Below are 15877 nucleotides of genomic sequence, written 5' to 3' on the forward strand. Positions count from 1 at the left end.
TTCATGGCCACAGATGGGAGGGGATTTGGCCTCCAAATGGATCATACCTAGAGCCTCACCCATACCCAGCTTAGATGATGAGATGTAGGATTTCTGAGCTGATGCTGTCAGAGGCCAAGACTTCTGGGGACGTTGGGATGGGGTGAGTGTATTCTGCACACGAGATGGACATACATCTCGGGGGGAGGAGCCAGAGGGCAGACTGTAATGGGTGGAATGGTGGCCCCTCGAATGATGTGTCTACCTGGAGATCGTGAATGGGGCCTTATTTGAAGAAAGGGCCTTTGCAGATGTAATTAGGTTAACGATCATGAGATGAGGGGCACCTGGGTGGCTCAGGTCATGATCCCAGGGTCCTGGGATTGAGCCCCACACTGGGCTCCCTGCTCAGCGGAAGTCTCTTTCTCCCTCTCCCTCTACCACTCCCCCTGCTTGTGCTCTCTCTCTCCTTCTCTCTCTCAAATAAATAAATAAAAATCTTGAAAAAAAGGATCATGAGATGAGGTCATCCTGGATCAGGGTGGGCCCTGAATGCAGTCCTCAGAAGGGAAGAGAAGGAGAGAGGACACAGAGGGGTCCAACGAAGCCGGAGGCAGGGTGTGCAGTGACGCAGAGGAGGACCAAACCCTCAGACCTGCCAAAAGCCCTGGGCTCCTCGTACGGCGCCTGGACAGCAAGCGTCAGCTGTAACGATGTCAGTAAATAGAGTCTACACCGTATTTCCCCAACACAGCCCACAAACAGGTTCTTAATTCGAACCCGTGCCTGGTCCTTTTTGAAAAGCTGTCCATGAGATGGAAATCTGGCTGGGAGTGTTTTCTCATTGTTTTTACAGACTGTTGTTGCCGTCAAAGGGAGAGCTATCCCTAGCACAAAGCAGGTTCGGGTAAATTATTACTGCAAACAGAACCCAGATCCTTTGGCCACCACGCGAAGAGGTTATACTAAAGAGCACAGCAGCGGAGACCAGGGTGCCCCTCGAGGGGATGTCAGCCTTGCGTTGGGGACCAAGAGCCCGTTGGCTCCGTCTGCTGGCTCTGTCTGCCACGGGAGCCAGAGGAAGCTGGGCCTGCAGAGGTCACACACCAGTCTCCAGGAGGCTCCGATGCCAAGCGTCTCCAAGGAGAATGCAAAAGGGGCAGAAAACTTGGAAGCCAGTCCCCTTCCCCTTTGGGGATGTGCATCCCCTGCCTGGAATTGGTAGCCGCTTGCATAACCCTGTCCCGCACCGCATCCCTCAGCCAGCTGATCACTTCAGCGTCCTTTTGTCAAGGGCTACGGACACCTTGAGTGGGGCGTGCTCAGGCTCCCAGATGCAGAGGATGGGCCTGCTTCCTGGTGCCACCATGTCCTAAGGACCTATGTGTTTTACTCCATTTAATCCCTGCAGCCACCAGCCCTGGATATGGGATTAGGATCAGGCCCATTTTACAGATGAGGAAACTGAGGCCCGGAGAGGCAAAGGCAGTTGCCAGGTGTCACCCAGCTGGGAAAGGGCTGGGCTGGATTCCAGTCTTACAGTTTCTAAGGCAGCATAGACTCTGTGAGGCTCAGAGGTCCAGGATCTCCTCTTGCTCTTTCTGGGGAGTGGGTTTCATGGTGATGGGAGCAGGTGTTAATTCTGGGGTGGCACTGGTCTTGGCAAGAGCTGCCCTGCTCAGCCACGTCCAGCAGGGAGCACTGCCCGGCTACTGGGGAGCGGCAGCCGCTCTGCGACCCTCAGCGTTTTCCTGGGAGTTGAGGAAATCTCTACCTTTGCTTTGGTCACCCTGGGGTGCCACTGGGCTCAGCCGCCTGGGGTGGGGGTTCTGGGGTCAGCGGCTACTGAGTGATGTAGAATGAGTGAAACAAATGTGCTTCTGTCCACTTTTCACTGGGGCGAGCTTGTGAGAGCTTCGGGGGGCCATTTAAAGCTGGAGAGGAGATGAAGGTGTAATTGGGGGAGAGGCAGAGGGAACGGAAAGAGAATAATTATATATATATATATATATTTTATCAACGTTCTGACGAATGAAAAACACAGTGTGGGTCTGGGAAAAGGCCTAAGCAATGACAAAAAGGAAAGATGCAGGTGGCAGACCCCTTAAGCAGGGCCAATGGGTCACCATAGAGAACTGAAACGTCTTTTTAGTATATTCGTGAATAAAGTTTTCTCTTGGCCATTTTTTTTTATAAAGCAGATGAATGCCTCGTCTTGGATTTTTTTTTCTCTAAAAGTGCCTGAATCTTCATGAAGTTTTATTTCCAATGAGCATTAGAACCTTTTCATAAGCCAGGAGAGTAATGCCTCCCTGGGCGCGTCCATTAACAAAGGAACAGCAGTGCCCTCCTGGTGTGGGTCTGGGAGTGGCAGGGGGGAGGCCGTTTCTGCCTCTGGAGGGGAGGGGGAGCAGGGGCCATCTGTGGGATGCGGGAAAGCTGCATTCTTATCACACTGCTGGAATCAGCCAGCTGCCTTTGGGGAAAATGCCTTCCTCTCTCTGGGCCTCAGTTTCCCCATCTGTGAAAGGAAGGAGCTGGAGTGGTCACTCTAAAGGATAGAAGTTGTTTTTTGTTTGTTGATGAGAAAAATATAGAGGTATTTTTTTAGAGGGGGGGGGTGTGGCAGAGGGAGAGGGAGAGAGAGACTCCAGAGCTGATTCTGTGCGGAGAGAGGAGCCCGACGTGGGGCTGGATCTCACGACCCCGAGATCATGACCTGAGCCGAAACCAAGAGTCCGACGCTTAACCGACTGAGCCATCCGGGTGGCTCAATGAGAAAATCTTAACGGTATAAATGATAACGATAATAGTAATAGCTACTAATTTCTGACTGCCTGCTGTTACCACTGCACATGGTTAGCATACACTGAGATGTAGCGATCACCCTCACAGTGATAACAGCTAACATTACTGAGTACTTATACACCAGGCGCGGTTCAAAGCATCTTACATCTATTAACTCAGTGGGACCTTCCTCTTACCCTAGGCGGTAGGTACTGCTCTCATCCCCACTTTACAGGTGAGCCAACAGACGCCCAGAGAGGGGAAGGGACATGCTACAAGTCACACAGGCAGGAAGTGACGGGCAGGAGTGTGACCTCTGGCTCCAGAGTTCTTGCCCTTCACCACCAGGCTATGCTGACATTCCGTCCCTGTCACTCGGCCTCCCTCAATCACAGGAGTAATGTAACAACAAGGATGACAATAATAATAATGTTAGCAGTAGTGAGAAGAACAGCATTGGTGAATCATGGGTTCTTAATTATCCAGTCATGTTCTAAACACTGTATTTCACCTAAAAATCCTTTCTGTGGCCTCTCCTTGCCCCGAGAGGATTCGAGGTCCTACTGACCCATCACCGTCCCTCCCATTTCTTTGTCTGCCACTCTCTCCTCACCCTCCAAACTGCAAACCAGCCTCCTTCTGGTCTACCTCAGGGCCTTTGCACATGCTGTTCTTAGCCTAGAACACTCTACTCTCTTCTCAGTTTGCTCCTGTTGGGAGCCTGGCCTGGGCACAGAGGGAGGGAGAGAAAGAATCTCGAGCCAACTCCTCGAGGAGCACAGAGCCTGACGTGGGGCTCGCTCTAACAACCCCGAGATCATGACCTGAGCCAAAACCAAGAGGCGGACACTTAATGGACTGAGCCCCCCAGATACCCCTTGTATGTTTTAAATACACACCCCATTTTCCCGGAATGCAACTACTGGACACATTGAAGGAAGACTAGACTCTATTTCGTAGGGAACTTCGCCAAGAGGTGTTCTCCAGTTTGGAAAATCTCAGCACTGGTGGCAACTCCCTCATGTCACCTGAGTTGCCCACACCACCAAGAGCCAGCCGGCATCGGTAGCTGTCACGTTCACGGTGCCTGTGCACACAGCACCCCGCGTCAGTTCACTCTGCCCTCCAGACCCTCCTTATTCAAAGTGTGGTCCCCGGACCAGCATCAGCCTCACTCGGGAGCTCCTTAGAAATGCAGAGTCTCAGGCTTCACCCGAGACCCACGGATTTAGAATCTGTATTTTAATAAGATCCCTGGGGATTCACGTACACATTCAATTTTGGTAAGTGCTGGCTTAGTGCCTAGGTCATATGACGGAGCCACTTAAACACATCATTAAAAACTCAGTATGATGCCCTCGTGGTGAAATAAACGAAGACTAACAGAACATCAGTGACTATAAGAAAATGTCTGTTTCGACATGGTTGGGCTCCTATATGTAGAATTACTGCAGGACTGTTAAAAAACATGAAGAAAACAAGGGTGCCATTTCCTACTGGCTAGGGCGCTGCCCTGGAAGAGGCCTCCAAAAGCCTCAACCCTGCTCTCCTTTCAATTCTGAGGGCCCAGGGTAGCTTTTCAAATCCCTCAGGAATAGCATCAGGTAAAAAGATGGTTGACTCATTAACAGCTAAAAATGGTCTACATTACCAAGCACTTATGTGTCAGCTACTCTTCTTCGGGCCTTTTGCATGAATTATCTCTTTGAATTTCCGCAATGACCCAATTAGATCCCACGATCTCCATTTTAGAGATTGAGACAACTGAGGCCCAGAGATGTGAAGTCACTTGCCCAAGGTCACACAGCAAGTACATGGAATAGCTGAAGAATTCAGTGGGGGTGGGGGTGGGGGACTTTCTCATCGATTTTCCCTGAGGCACACAAGGGCGAAATGGTGAGCCTGCCCCCTCTGGTTCAAGCCCCTTAGTCCCCGTGTGACCTTGGGCCAGCCTCTCCACTGCGTTCTGCATCTGTGACAGTGGAGTCTGTCGCAGGGGCCTGTCTCGAACACCGAGATGCTCAACAGGGGCCCGCTTCCCCGCCGGCGCCCCCTGGGCTCTTAGCACTATGACCTCGACGGTCACCAGCCAGCTGAGCGGTCGCCCCCACTTACTTCCTCCTGCGGTGCCTGCGCTCCCTGTCCTCCCTCCGCGCGTCCGCCTCGTACGCCGTCGGAGGGCCGTGGCGGTGCCTTCTCCTCCGCTCGCCGCCGTCGGGCCCGTCGCCGTCCTCCTCGCCGCCCCCGCGCCCATAAGGCCCTTCCCGGCTCAGCTCGGCCTCCTGGCTGCCCGCCCAGGGCCGGCGGGGGGCCAGGCCCACCGAGCCGCTGGGGTCCCGGGCCCGGTCGTGGTAGCGGGCCTGTTTCCTGAGGAAGTCCTCGGCTCGCTGCTGGCCGAGGCGCTGGTCCACAGTGGGCTCGGCCGCCCGGCTCTTGTTGGTGTTGTTGTTGCGGTTCTCCTGGGGATCGACCACCAGCGGCCGGTCCAGGTGGGTCTTCATGTCCGGCCGCAGGTGCCGGGCGTAGGCGGCCTTCCAGCGCTCGTCGGGGTCCATCTCGTTGTACAGGGCCTCCCGGCTGGCCAGCAGGTTCTGCTTGCGCATCTCACTCGTCCGCTGCTCCCACACCGACTTGGTGGGCTTCTGGTTCTTCTGTTGCTCCTTCCTGCAAGGGGAGGGTGCGGGGCTTAGAGTACCGCTGGGCACTGTGGCCTGCTCAGGCCTGGGACAAACGGGAGTCTCAGCCCAGGTGGTCTTGGCCCAGGCTGGTGTCTCCATCCAGCAAGGTGTCCCGGTCTGACTGCCTATTTTGTCTAATGGGGGCTCTCTGCCCAGATGGGTGTCCCTGTTGTCCTCTCTACTCTTTTCAAATTGTAGCGCATGACCCCCTGGGGAATGTAGCCTTGACATTCAAAATATTTTAACCCCTGAGACAGCCAATCATAAGGGACATTGGCCTGGAGCGGGTTCTGGAATCGCCCACTGTGCCTGCGTGAGCCTTTAGTTCTGGGTTATGGGAGGACTGGGTGGTCCCAGGGAGAGCCGGGGTGGCACTTGGGAGCCGGGGGGCTGTGCCTCTTTTCCCGCTATTTACCCACAGGGCTGGGTAAGGCTGGAGCCCAGCCCAGAGTGCACAGACTTTTCCAGGGTTTCTGTGTGCACTGATAGTTTTAGACCGACTATCTCCTTAAACAGACTGTTCTCCGAAACTCACTGGTCTGATTCTGTGTTTTCCTGGGCTCCCCTTCCACAGCCACCTCCTTCCACTCTGCAAAGAAAGCCCCCTCCCCACCGTCACATGATGTGCTGCCCCACATTGTGCAAAACCCTGGGACATCCGACGCAGGCACCATCTGGAATATCAGTGTCAACGAACCTCCCTTTAATTAAGACACCTCAACTCCCACCGCCTTACCGCCTCTGCTTTACCAGCAAACTCTGTCCGCTCTACCTTCATGATCTGTCTAGAATTCAGCTACATCCATTACCCTACTCCGGTCCCACTATCTCTTTTGCGTGGACCAATGCAGTCTTCAACCTGGTCCCCTGACTTCCACCCTCGCTCCCCACAGTTTGTTCCCCTGACAGCTGCCAGAGGGCGCCTGTGAGCACCCGAGTTAGGTCCTGCCCTTCCTGGGCTCAAGAACCCTCCACAGCTTCCACCTGACTCAGAGCAAACGTCTGAGTCCCACCCATGACCCACAAAGGCCTGTATGATCTGTTTGTCACCTGTCTTTACTTCCTCCCGCTCTCCTCCCTCCCTCCCTCTGTTTCAGTCACAATGGCCTCCTTCCTGTTCCATAAACACAACAGGCACATTCCTGCCTCAGGGCCTTTGCACATGCTGTTCCTGCTGCCTGCTACACTCTTCCCTCAGATCCCCCCACGGCTCCTCCCTCCCCTCCTTCAGGTCTTACACCTTCTCGGTGAGGCCTTCCCTGACAAGTTTATTTAAAAGCCCAACTCTCTCCAGCTCTAGGTCTCCCTCCACCCCGCCACCTCGTTCATGCTGCATCCCCAGCAGCTAGAACAGTGCTTGGCAGACAGACCGTGCTTACGAACGATTTGTCAAGCGAAAGGGGGTGGGAGAGCAGAAGCAGCTCACCGTAAAGCTCAGCGCTGTCAGGGACTGCTCCCTGCCCCCCAAATCACTGACGGGGACGGGGTGCAGGCTGAGGAGCCCGGACAGCGTTCTGGAGCCGGGGCACTTACACAGCTATGGACATGTTGGCCGCCGACAGAGGACTCACTTCTGCCACCTCCTTGGCTTTCTGCAGGGCGAGTTTCTGGTTGGCTGCTTCTTCTTCTTCTTGCTCGTCCTAGAAGACACACGGAGTCCCGTGCACAAAACGTGAACTAGGCCCTGGGGCCTCACCTCCGACCCGACTGCTAATGAGGGGTAGCATGTGGAATATTCGTAAGCAGGTGTGGCCGGGATGTTGCCCGACCAGAGCTGAGGCCCGCAGAAGGGCACAGGTGCCCAGTGTTGGTCACGTGCCCTGCCACGCCCCTTACGCGCAGCCTCGCTATCCAGCTCATTATTAACCCTATCTCAGCACACCGCCGGAAGAAAGCAGAAGGAAGGAAGACTCCTTTTTTCTTTCCCACTCCTTTCCTTTCCCACAATGGAGATTTCTCTGCGCCCTGGCTCAATAAGCCGGAAATTAATGCGAAGATTTCCCTCTCACTTTACTTTCTGGGTTGTGCTCTCTGAACCAAGACTTTTCAAAAACACCGACGAGCCCCCACGTGCAGAGGAAACCTGGCGCCCCATCCCATGCACTGCCAACAGCCTCCAGAAGGGGAATCAGGAGAGGAGCATATATTCTCAGCCGGTTAGGTTCAGAGAGGAGGAGGATGGGGGAAGATGTTTTAAAAATACATACAGAAAAAGATGTTTGGGGGCTTTAAATCCTTCTTCAGCCTTCATGCAGGGCCTCATTCGTAAAACAGAAAAGCCAACAAAGAAAAAGCAAAGAAAAAGCAACGAGAAAGAAATGGCCAGAGATGAACCCACCCAGAAGAAGTCAGGCTACAGCAGGCCACCTCTCCCCCTGCGCTGGGATCTCTGGGGCAAGCAGCAACCTTACCACCTTGGAAGTGGTCAGACCAGGACCCTCTGCCAGTGACAACACGGAGGTGGGACCCGGCCGGCCGCCCCTTCTCATGAGGCCCCCCTTCCTCCTTGGCACCTCACCCAGCATTTCTCAGAGCCCAGTCCCTGGACCACCTGCCCTAGCAGCACTGCAAATGCAGACTCCCAGGCCTCTGGGAGAGCCCGGGCTGGGCCTTGGAATCTGCATCTTCAACAAGCACCGGGGTGAGTGTCAAGCATGGGTCAAGTTTAAGCAGCAGCGAACGAGGCTAAGAGCGCAGGTTCTAGACCCACCTGGCTTCGAATCCCAGCTCCCCCACTTACTGTTGATGTCAGGCGAGTTGCCTCATTTCTCGGGGCCTCACCATCCTCTCCTAAAATTTCCACTCTCCCTGACTTTCCTTCCCTTGCTCTTCTCTCCAGCACTTCTCCCCATCTGACAAATTTATTTCTCGTCTATCTCTCCCACTCGAGTGTCAGCCGCACGAGGGCAGGGATTTCTGCCTATTCTGTTCACTGCCCTGTCCTTGGCTCCTAGACCACGCTCTGCTCACAGCAGGCGCTCAATAAATGCTTTTGGATGAAAGACACGGTCTGTAAAATGGGCTCAGAGAACTTGCTTCTTGGGGTTTCTGTGAAGATTCTATGAGATGAAAACACATGAGGGGCTTAGCAGGGTACCTGCCTCATACGAAATGCCCAAGAAACGCTTGTAGAATAAATGAAGGAAACAGTGTGGGTCTGGAGGAGAATGCCTATCCTTCACAGACGATCTTGCCTCTCTCCCTCCCCTTCTCCCACCCTCCTGGCGCACCCTCTCCCCAGAGACAGCCTCTGAGGATGGGCTCCTGGAACTTGGATGAGAACCCGGTTGGATCAGCCCCTAGAGCCAGCCAGCTCCATGGTGACCAGGCCCGGGGCCGTGTGCTGGGGGTAGCAGAGACTTCCGTTTCCCCCCAGTCGGAGCGGGGCCCGGGAAACTCTCTCTCCCTCCTGCCAGGGCCAGCAGATGGAGGGTTTGGCAGCGTCCGCTCAGTTCAGTTCAACACCTCGAGGCTCGAGAGATGGGGCCACGAAGCGGAGGGATGCCCTAGGCCTGGCCCTCCTGGGCCGACAGGAAGACTCTGCGCATGTTCTCTTAATGCGATGGGGCTCTTTCCCAACACCCTCCTCTCAAATTGCAGAAAAAGGTGCCTGGCTCCCTTTGCGCAATTCACAACCTGCACAACCATTCCCTGCGGCCCTGCCCGTGGTCTATCCCAGGGGGGTGAGCGGTGTGACTGAAAGCAATGTCGCCTCCTCTATGCCTCACTGAGCTGGACCCGAGTACCAGGGAGTCCAAGGCTGCTCTAAGGGGTGTCTGCCAGCAAGTTTCACCCGGGTAATTCAACACCACTGGCAGGAGTGATAACTGGGCTTCTCGCATGGATGGTTCTCAGCCCCGTCTCCCAAATTATTTCCTGACTTCATTTTCCTTGGCTCTTCTCTCCTTTCTGCTCCTTGAGGGGATCACATCTCTTTCTTTCAGCTCCTAGTCGTGTGGCAAGTTCACTTAACCTCTCTGGACCTCAGCTTTCCCATCCGTGAAATGGGGAGGACAGTAAATCCCCATCTGTTTCACTGTGGTTGTTACTTTGTATCTTCTCCTGCTCAGCTGGGCCTCCAGTGAAAGCCAGCAGAGCGTGTAGGTAAAGAACTCGGGTTCTGGAGCTTGCCAGGCCTGGGTTCCCAGCCTTCCTTTTACCAGCTCTGTCCAGTGAAAGCTCTAGGGCCAGGTCATGCCAGGTGACTAACACAGACTCCCTTTACTGAGCACTCACTGTATGGCAAGAACAGTGTTGAGTGCCTGACATGCACTATGTGATGCTATAAATAGTAGCTGCTATTATCCTACCATCTGGGGCCAGTGACTTTGACTCTCTGAGCCTCAGTTTCCCCTTCTGCGAAAGGGAGATGGCAGCAATGCCTGGCACCGTGAGCAGCAATTAATTCTTTACTGCTGCCACTTGGAGGCAAAGTCCAGCCAACTCCCGAGCTCACGGGGCCACGCTCTGAGCCTCAGGACCCTGTGTGGGTTATACTCCATCTGTCCGGTCCTTTCGGCTCTAGCCTGGGGGCTGCACTTTCCTTGGAGGTCCCTTGATGCTGCCCACTCCCTATAAATGGGCGCTCGGTGGAGTCTGCCATCTGTTTCCTGTGGCAGTCCCACTGCCTTACCGCCTCCCACCTCCTCTGCTGTGGAATCCGCTTGGTCAGGGACAGTCTGTTTCAGGGGGAGGGGGTGCCTCCTCCCTGGCCCGGTGCATCCAGGACAAAAGCTCTGACCCTGTCCCCACCCCCCACGCCCAGCCCGGTCCTGATCTGCCACGAGCAGGTGGTAACTTTGCCACAGGGAGAAACGTTCTCCCACCAACCCCACCTTGGTGAGCTCCTGGGCGTTGGCCAAATTATCCACCGCGATGGCTAAGAATACGTTCAGGAGGGTGTCTGCAGGCGCCGGAGTCAGGGAAAGCACCGCCACTCGGACCCTGGCTCCCGGGGCCTCCCGGACCCTCCCTCGCCGCCCCCCAGCCCATCTGCCCCGCCTCCCCCACGGAGGATACAGTTCCCGAAGAGCGTCAGCACGATGAAGTAGATGGAGAACACCATGCCGCCCTGCACGCCCCCCTGAGACTTGATACCGTCGTACATGACCTCGTTCCAGTCTTCCCCCGTCAGGATCTGAAAGGGGACAGAGAAACACACAGCCAACCCCTCTCAGCCACGGGCCCCACGGAGACGCAGCTGCGGGGCTGGAACCTGCCTGCGGCCGCTCTTCCTGAACCCTCATCTCTGGGGGTGGGGGGGGTTTCACCTCAGTTGTGAGTGGAAGGGCCATCCCTGCCCTAAGGGGCCCTCAGCTCGGCTTCTAGGAAAAGGTGAACCCGGGGGAGTCACACATCTTTCTGCAACTCTGTCTTCCCTGGTGCAAGAAGGGGATTTGCTACGGATGGAGCTGTGCCCCCTAAATTCATTGCTTGAAGCTCTCAGCCCTCATGTGACAGTATTTGGGGATGGGTTAGATGAGGTCACATGCTGGTGGGTCTCTCGGGATGGGATCAGCGCCTTTCTAAGAATAGACACCAGAGAACGTGGTCTGTCTCTCTCTCTGTGCCAGGTAAGGAGGTGGCCATCCCTTACCAGGAAGAGTCCTACCCAGGAACTGACCCCGTGAGCACCCTGGTCATGGACTTCCAGCCTCCCGAGCCCTGTTGCTTAAGCCACATATTCACTGGTTCTTCTGGACTGCTGGGGCTGGGGGCAGGGCGGGAGCCAGTGACCAGAGAAGGTGTCAGGCACAGGGGTGCAGGTGCTGGCAAGTACAAGTTGCCCCAATGCCCAGGGGACGCCCTGAGGGGACAGGCGTGCTCATTGAAAAAAAGAAAAAAAAAAACCCAGCTTCCCTCCTTTGTAATATTTTCACAAGGATAAAGTAAATGTGAACGAACTCCAAAAATGTCAATCCATTAATGCAGGTTTCTCAGCCTTGGCACTGCTGATTTGGGGCCGGGTCACTCTCTGTGGTGGGGCCGTCCTGTGCACGGTGGGGTACCGAGCAGCACCCCTGGCCTCCAGCCACCAGAGGCCTGCAGCATGCCTCTCCCAGAGCTGTGACAGCCAATAATGCTTCCAGAACTTCCAAGTAAGTGTCCTGGGGGGACAGAATTGCTCTTGGACAAGAAGCCCTGTGCTAAAGATATATGCGTGGTGATTACAACTATTAGCGATCATGTATGTGGGGGCTCAGAACTTCATGGATGGTTTCCCTTTCCAAACCCTGGTCTAGGGGGTCTCATTTTGAAATTACCCTCCCAGGAGAGGGAGAGAGTGAAGTCACATTTTCCGTATACTCCCCTGTCCCCCCCACCCTAAAGAGACAGAACCCACCAGAAAGGCTCTGGTGGTCCCAGTGAGGTCAGTCCCAAAGCTCAGGGCATATGTCCACACAGGTGCAGAAGTTGCTTTGGGGAGACCACCCAAGGTCTGTTTGCCTTAGAGTGTGGGATCAGGGTGTCTTCCAATCTGGAGAGGGCGGGTCTAGCAATTGTGTCTTTTATTTACTCTGATGCTTTGACATGGGGGCAGGGCTTGCTGACCCCACAGGGAGTCAGGGCTAGCCAATTCCTACAAATTGTCAACAACTTGCCAGGGAGCACACTTTTCAAATGCAAACCTACCGATCCAGAGCCCGTACTCCCAACCACCTCCTCTGTGGGCTCTTACACTCAGAGCCCCAAATCCCCTGCCCTAGTCACTCCAGGGCAGGTCCCAGCCAGGCCTGCCTCATGCCGGGAGCTCACCGAAATCATTCAAATTAACCAATTCTAGATCTGCTTACCCTGCCTCCCTAATCCTTCCTGCAGAAACCACAGTTAAAGCCTTGCGCTCGTGTTCCCCCTCCCTCTGCCTCCTGACCCACCCTGGTGCTTCTGCAGGTGGCCCTGCCTGGGATGCACGTACACCCTCTCTTGGGATCTGCGAGTGTAACACACTGTCTTTCCAACGGCAGTTATCCACTGATCTGTTGGTCTCACCATATGTGAATTAATGATAAAATCCGCATTTTAAAACAGAGGGGCAAGGCAAAGCAGAGAAAGAGGGATTCAAGGAAGCCCCTCATACACTGAACGGGTGCTTTCATCTTTGACACTCAGGGGCGTCCGTCCACCCATGGGGCCGGGTGAAGACCGTACCTGAAACACCGTCATTATTGCTGCTGGAAAAGTGTCGAAGTTGGTAGGAGGAGTCCCTTCATCGAAGTTAAACCTGCAGGGAGGACGGAAGCATTTCACATTGGCCCCATCCCAGGTGCTCTGAGGGCTTGGCTCGGCATCCTGTCTCCAGGGCAACATCTCCAGCATCTCTGTTCCCCAGAAAGACCCCCTGATTGGTACCCAGGGCCCCGCCCATCGGGGGTGAGTGCACTGGGTGTCCGGGCCACGAGGAGGGCGGTCTGCAGGACACAGGGGAGCCTGGGTCTCTGGATGCATCGGACCTGGGTCTGGGAGCACTTGACCCCAGGGAAGCAGAATTTGCTGAGCACTTACTGGCCGCCGAAGAGTTGCATTCCCAAAAGGGCGAAGACGACAATGAACAGGAAAAGGAGGAACAACAGGCTGATGATAGATTTCATGGAGTTGAGAAGAGAGACGACCAGGTTCCTGAGAGATGCCCAGTACCTGCCAACAGAGGTCGGGTGGGGGAGGGCGGTCAGGCCGGGCCAGCTGAGCCCACTTCCCAGTGGGCTGCAGGGGGCTCCACCCTGGTCCCCTTCCCCGCCACTGCTGGGATGCCAGGGAACTCCAAGGACTTACTTTGTGACTTTGAAAATACGCAATAACCTGAGGGCTCGTAACACGCTGATTCCAAAGGATGTGCCGGGTTTTATGACGGCCCAAATGACCTCGAAAATGCTCCCGATGATAACCTAGAACAGCAAGCCTGCTCTCGTGTCCGGGGACCTTGAAAACATACCCTGGCCCTGACCCTGACCCTGACCCTTGCAGGAATCCAACCAAGCTGCCCCCAGATGGAAGCAGGGTGAGGGTCTCAGACTCCTCTCATCCCTTTCTTTTTTTTTTTTTTTTAAAGATTTTATTTATTTATTTGACACAGAGACAGCCAACGAGAGAGGGAACACAAGCAGGGGGAGTGGGAGAGGAAGAAGCAGGCTCCCAGCGGAGGAGCCTGATGTGGGGCTCGATCCCAGAATGCCAGGATCACGCCCTGAGCCGAAGGCAGACGCTTAACGACAGCCACCCAGGCGCCCCTCATCCCTTTCTTAAAATTGATGAACAGGTCATGCACAGCAAAGAATTCCTGAAATGCATAACTGCAAAGTGAAGATCCACGTAACTGCCACCTTCATCCACAAAGAGGACATGTCAGCACCCCGGAAGCCTCGAGGGACCCCTAGAGATAACCACCATCCTGGATTTTGTAATAACCATTTGCTTGCATTTTTAAAAAATTCAAGTGAAATTCACATAAGACAAACTAACCATTTAAAGCATACAACTCAGTGGCACTTAGCACTTTCACAGCGTTGTGTGACCTTCACCTTCCTCCAGTTCCAAAATATTTTCATCACCCCCAAAAGAGAGCCCGACCCCATGAGTACTGCCCCCTTCCCCCACTCACCATGCCAGCAACCATTAATCTGCTCCCGGTCTCTACGGATTTGCCTGTTCTGGACATTTCATTTAAATGGAATTATGCAGTATGTGACCTTTTGGGTCTGGCTTCTTTCACTCAGCATAATGTTTTTGAGGTTCTTGACTTTTTAATGTTTTCAAGCATTGTCCCTAACCAATATAGTTTGGTTTTATCCATTTGCACTTCCACGAGCAGAAACGTGCTGTACGGACTGATTTTTGTCAGTGTCTGCCTCCTTTCGTGCGATGACACACAGGTGAGATCCACCCAGTTCTTGGGGGGGGCTGTCGTTGGTTGCCTCTCATCACTATGGAGAACTCCATTATGTGGCTATGTCACTACTCATTTATCTGTGCTACTGCAAAGGGACGTTGGGTCGTTTGGTTTGGGACTATTACAAGCAAAGCCACTCAGGGCATCCTTGTGAGTTGCTCTTGCATGAAGCCCTAACAGGGGAATCGCCAAATCCCCCTGCAAAGGAGGGTCTGCACGCTTCCCTCCCACTGGCAGTGGCTAAAATTTTGGGAGCTCTGTATCCTCACCAGTATTTGGGATTACCCTCTCATTCCTTCCGCATTCAGCTGAGTTTCTCGCATCCAGGGATGAGCCCTACTATTCCCTTTCTGAAGTCCCCAGGCCTCAGCCCTGCTAGGCAAGCGCTGGAGAAATGAACTCCTTACCAACCAGAGTACTTACCCCACAGTCAAAGCAGTTGAAGGAAGAGTGGAAGTAAGGCCGCGTCCCAAGCCCGTACATTTTTATAAACATTTCGGACATAAAGAGTCCTAAGAAAATGAATTCTGCATAGTCTAGAAGGGAGAGGGGGGAAACAGAGAGGAGGTTATGTTTGGGGGGTGGGGATGGTTCCAGGAGGCTCTGATTTTACTGTTAATAGCAATCCCGCCCTGCCCTGGCCTGGCAGGCAGGGAGAGAGGACAGTTGTTGGTGGCCTTGGCCAAAGATTATGCAAGGCTTCCTTTCCATGGGCCTCAGTTTCTCCTCTGTTAAAGGGGAGGAACAATTATTCCCCACCCTCCAACCCACCATCTCCTGACCAATCTTAAAAAGGACTGAAGAAGAGTTCCGTGGCTTTCCACATTGTAGTTTTTGCCCTGGTTCAGCAAGAAGGGCTGGATGTGGGTCATGGCCAAGGACCCAGGTTTTGTGCCAGCTGGTGGGTTCCTGGGGGCTTACCATGTTTTTAAAACTAATGAGCTAACAAACTGACTGGCTAACTAACAAAATAGCAATGACCCCAGGATGCCAGTGTGTCACAATCTAAGAAAGAAGATTAATCCACTTTTATAAGCCTGAGCTCAGAAGGAAAAATAGGAATAGAAATCATAACGGTGTCCTTTTAATAATCCTTGTGTCGTATGGTGACTAATATAACAAAATAAATATTATTTTAAAAAAATAATCCTTGTGTCAGGGACTTAGCTGGAGATTCAGGGGCAACCCACAGTTTTTCTCCCAACTTGAAAAAACCTATCTGACGTCCCCTGGCAAAATCCTGTCTTGCTGATGTCTAAAGGTCTTGAACAAGACAAAGCACTCTTGTTCTTTGGTGAGAAAGCATAATGGTGTAAATGCCTGGGCGAGAGGAAGCATAGGGGACTTGTTTGCTCCAGCAAAGACATGGCTACTTTCAGGACCTTTCCTTAGCTTTCTCGGTGGGGTAGGAAGACGAGGCATTAGAAAGGGTATGGATACTCACCCAGTGGATGGGAAGGGGGGAGATGGAGGTTGTCTGGGGGGAAGAAAACATATAGAAAGGAAGATGGGGGATGCAAACTTCCACGAATGTCAATTTTGGTCACAT

General features: G+C 53.8%; 1 protein-coding gene across 1 annotated transcript in view; it reads right to left on the reverse strand.

The window, feature by feature from the left end:
- Positions 1–15877, reverse strand: part of CACNA1A (calcium voltage-gated channel subunit alpha1 A) — a 214528-nt gene that overhangs the window by 67210 nt on the left and 131441 nt on the right. Inside the window, exons 13-20 of the mRNA XM_034657160.1 lie at positions 14752–14864; positions 13215–13327; positions 12948–13079; positions 12594–12666; positions 10464–10581; positions 10280–10347; positions 6978–7084; positions 4882–5430 (exon numbers count right to left, since the gene is read on the reverse strand). Coding sequence (XP_034513051.1) covers positions 4882–5430; positions 6978–7084; positions 10280–10347; positions 10464–10581; positions 12594–12666; positions 12948–13079; positions 13215–13327; positions 14752–14864 — 1273 coding nt within the window. The remainder of the gene's footprint in view (positions 1–4881; positions 5431–6977; positions 7085–10279; positions 10348–10463; positions 10582–12593; positions 12667–12947; positions 13080–13214; positions 13328–14751; positions 14865–15877) is intronic.

The sequence above is a fragment of the Ailuropoda melanoleuca genome, chromosome 4, assembly GCF_002007445.2.
Source record: "Ailuropoda melanoleuca isolate Jingjing chromosome 4, ASM200744v2, whole genome shotgun sequence".
NCBI lineage: Eukaryota > Metazoa > Chordata > Mammalia > Carnivora > Ursidae > Ailuropoda > Ailuropoda melanoleuca.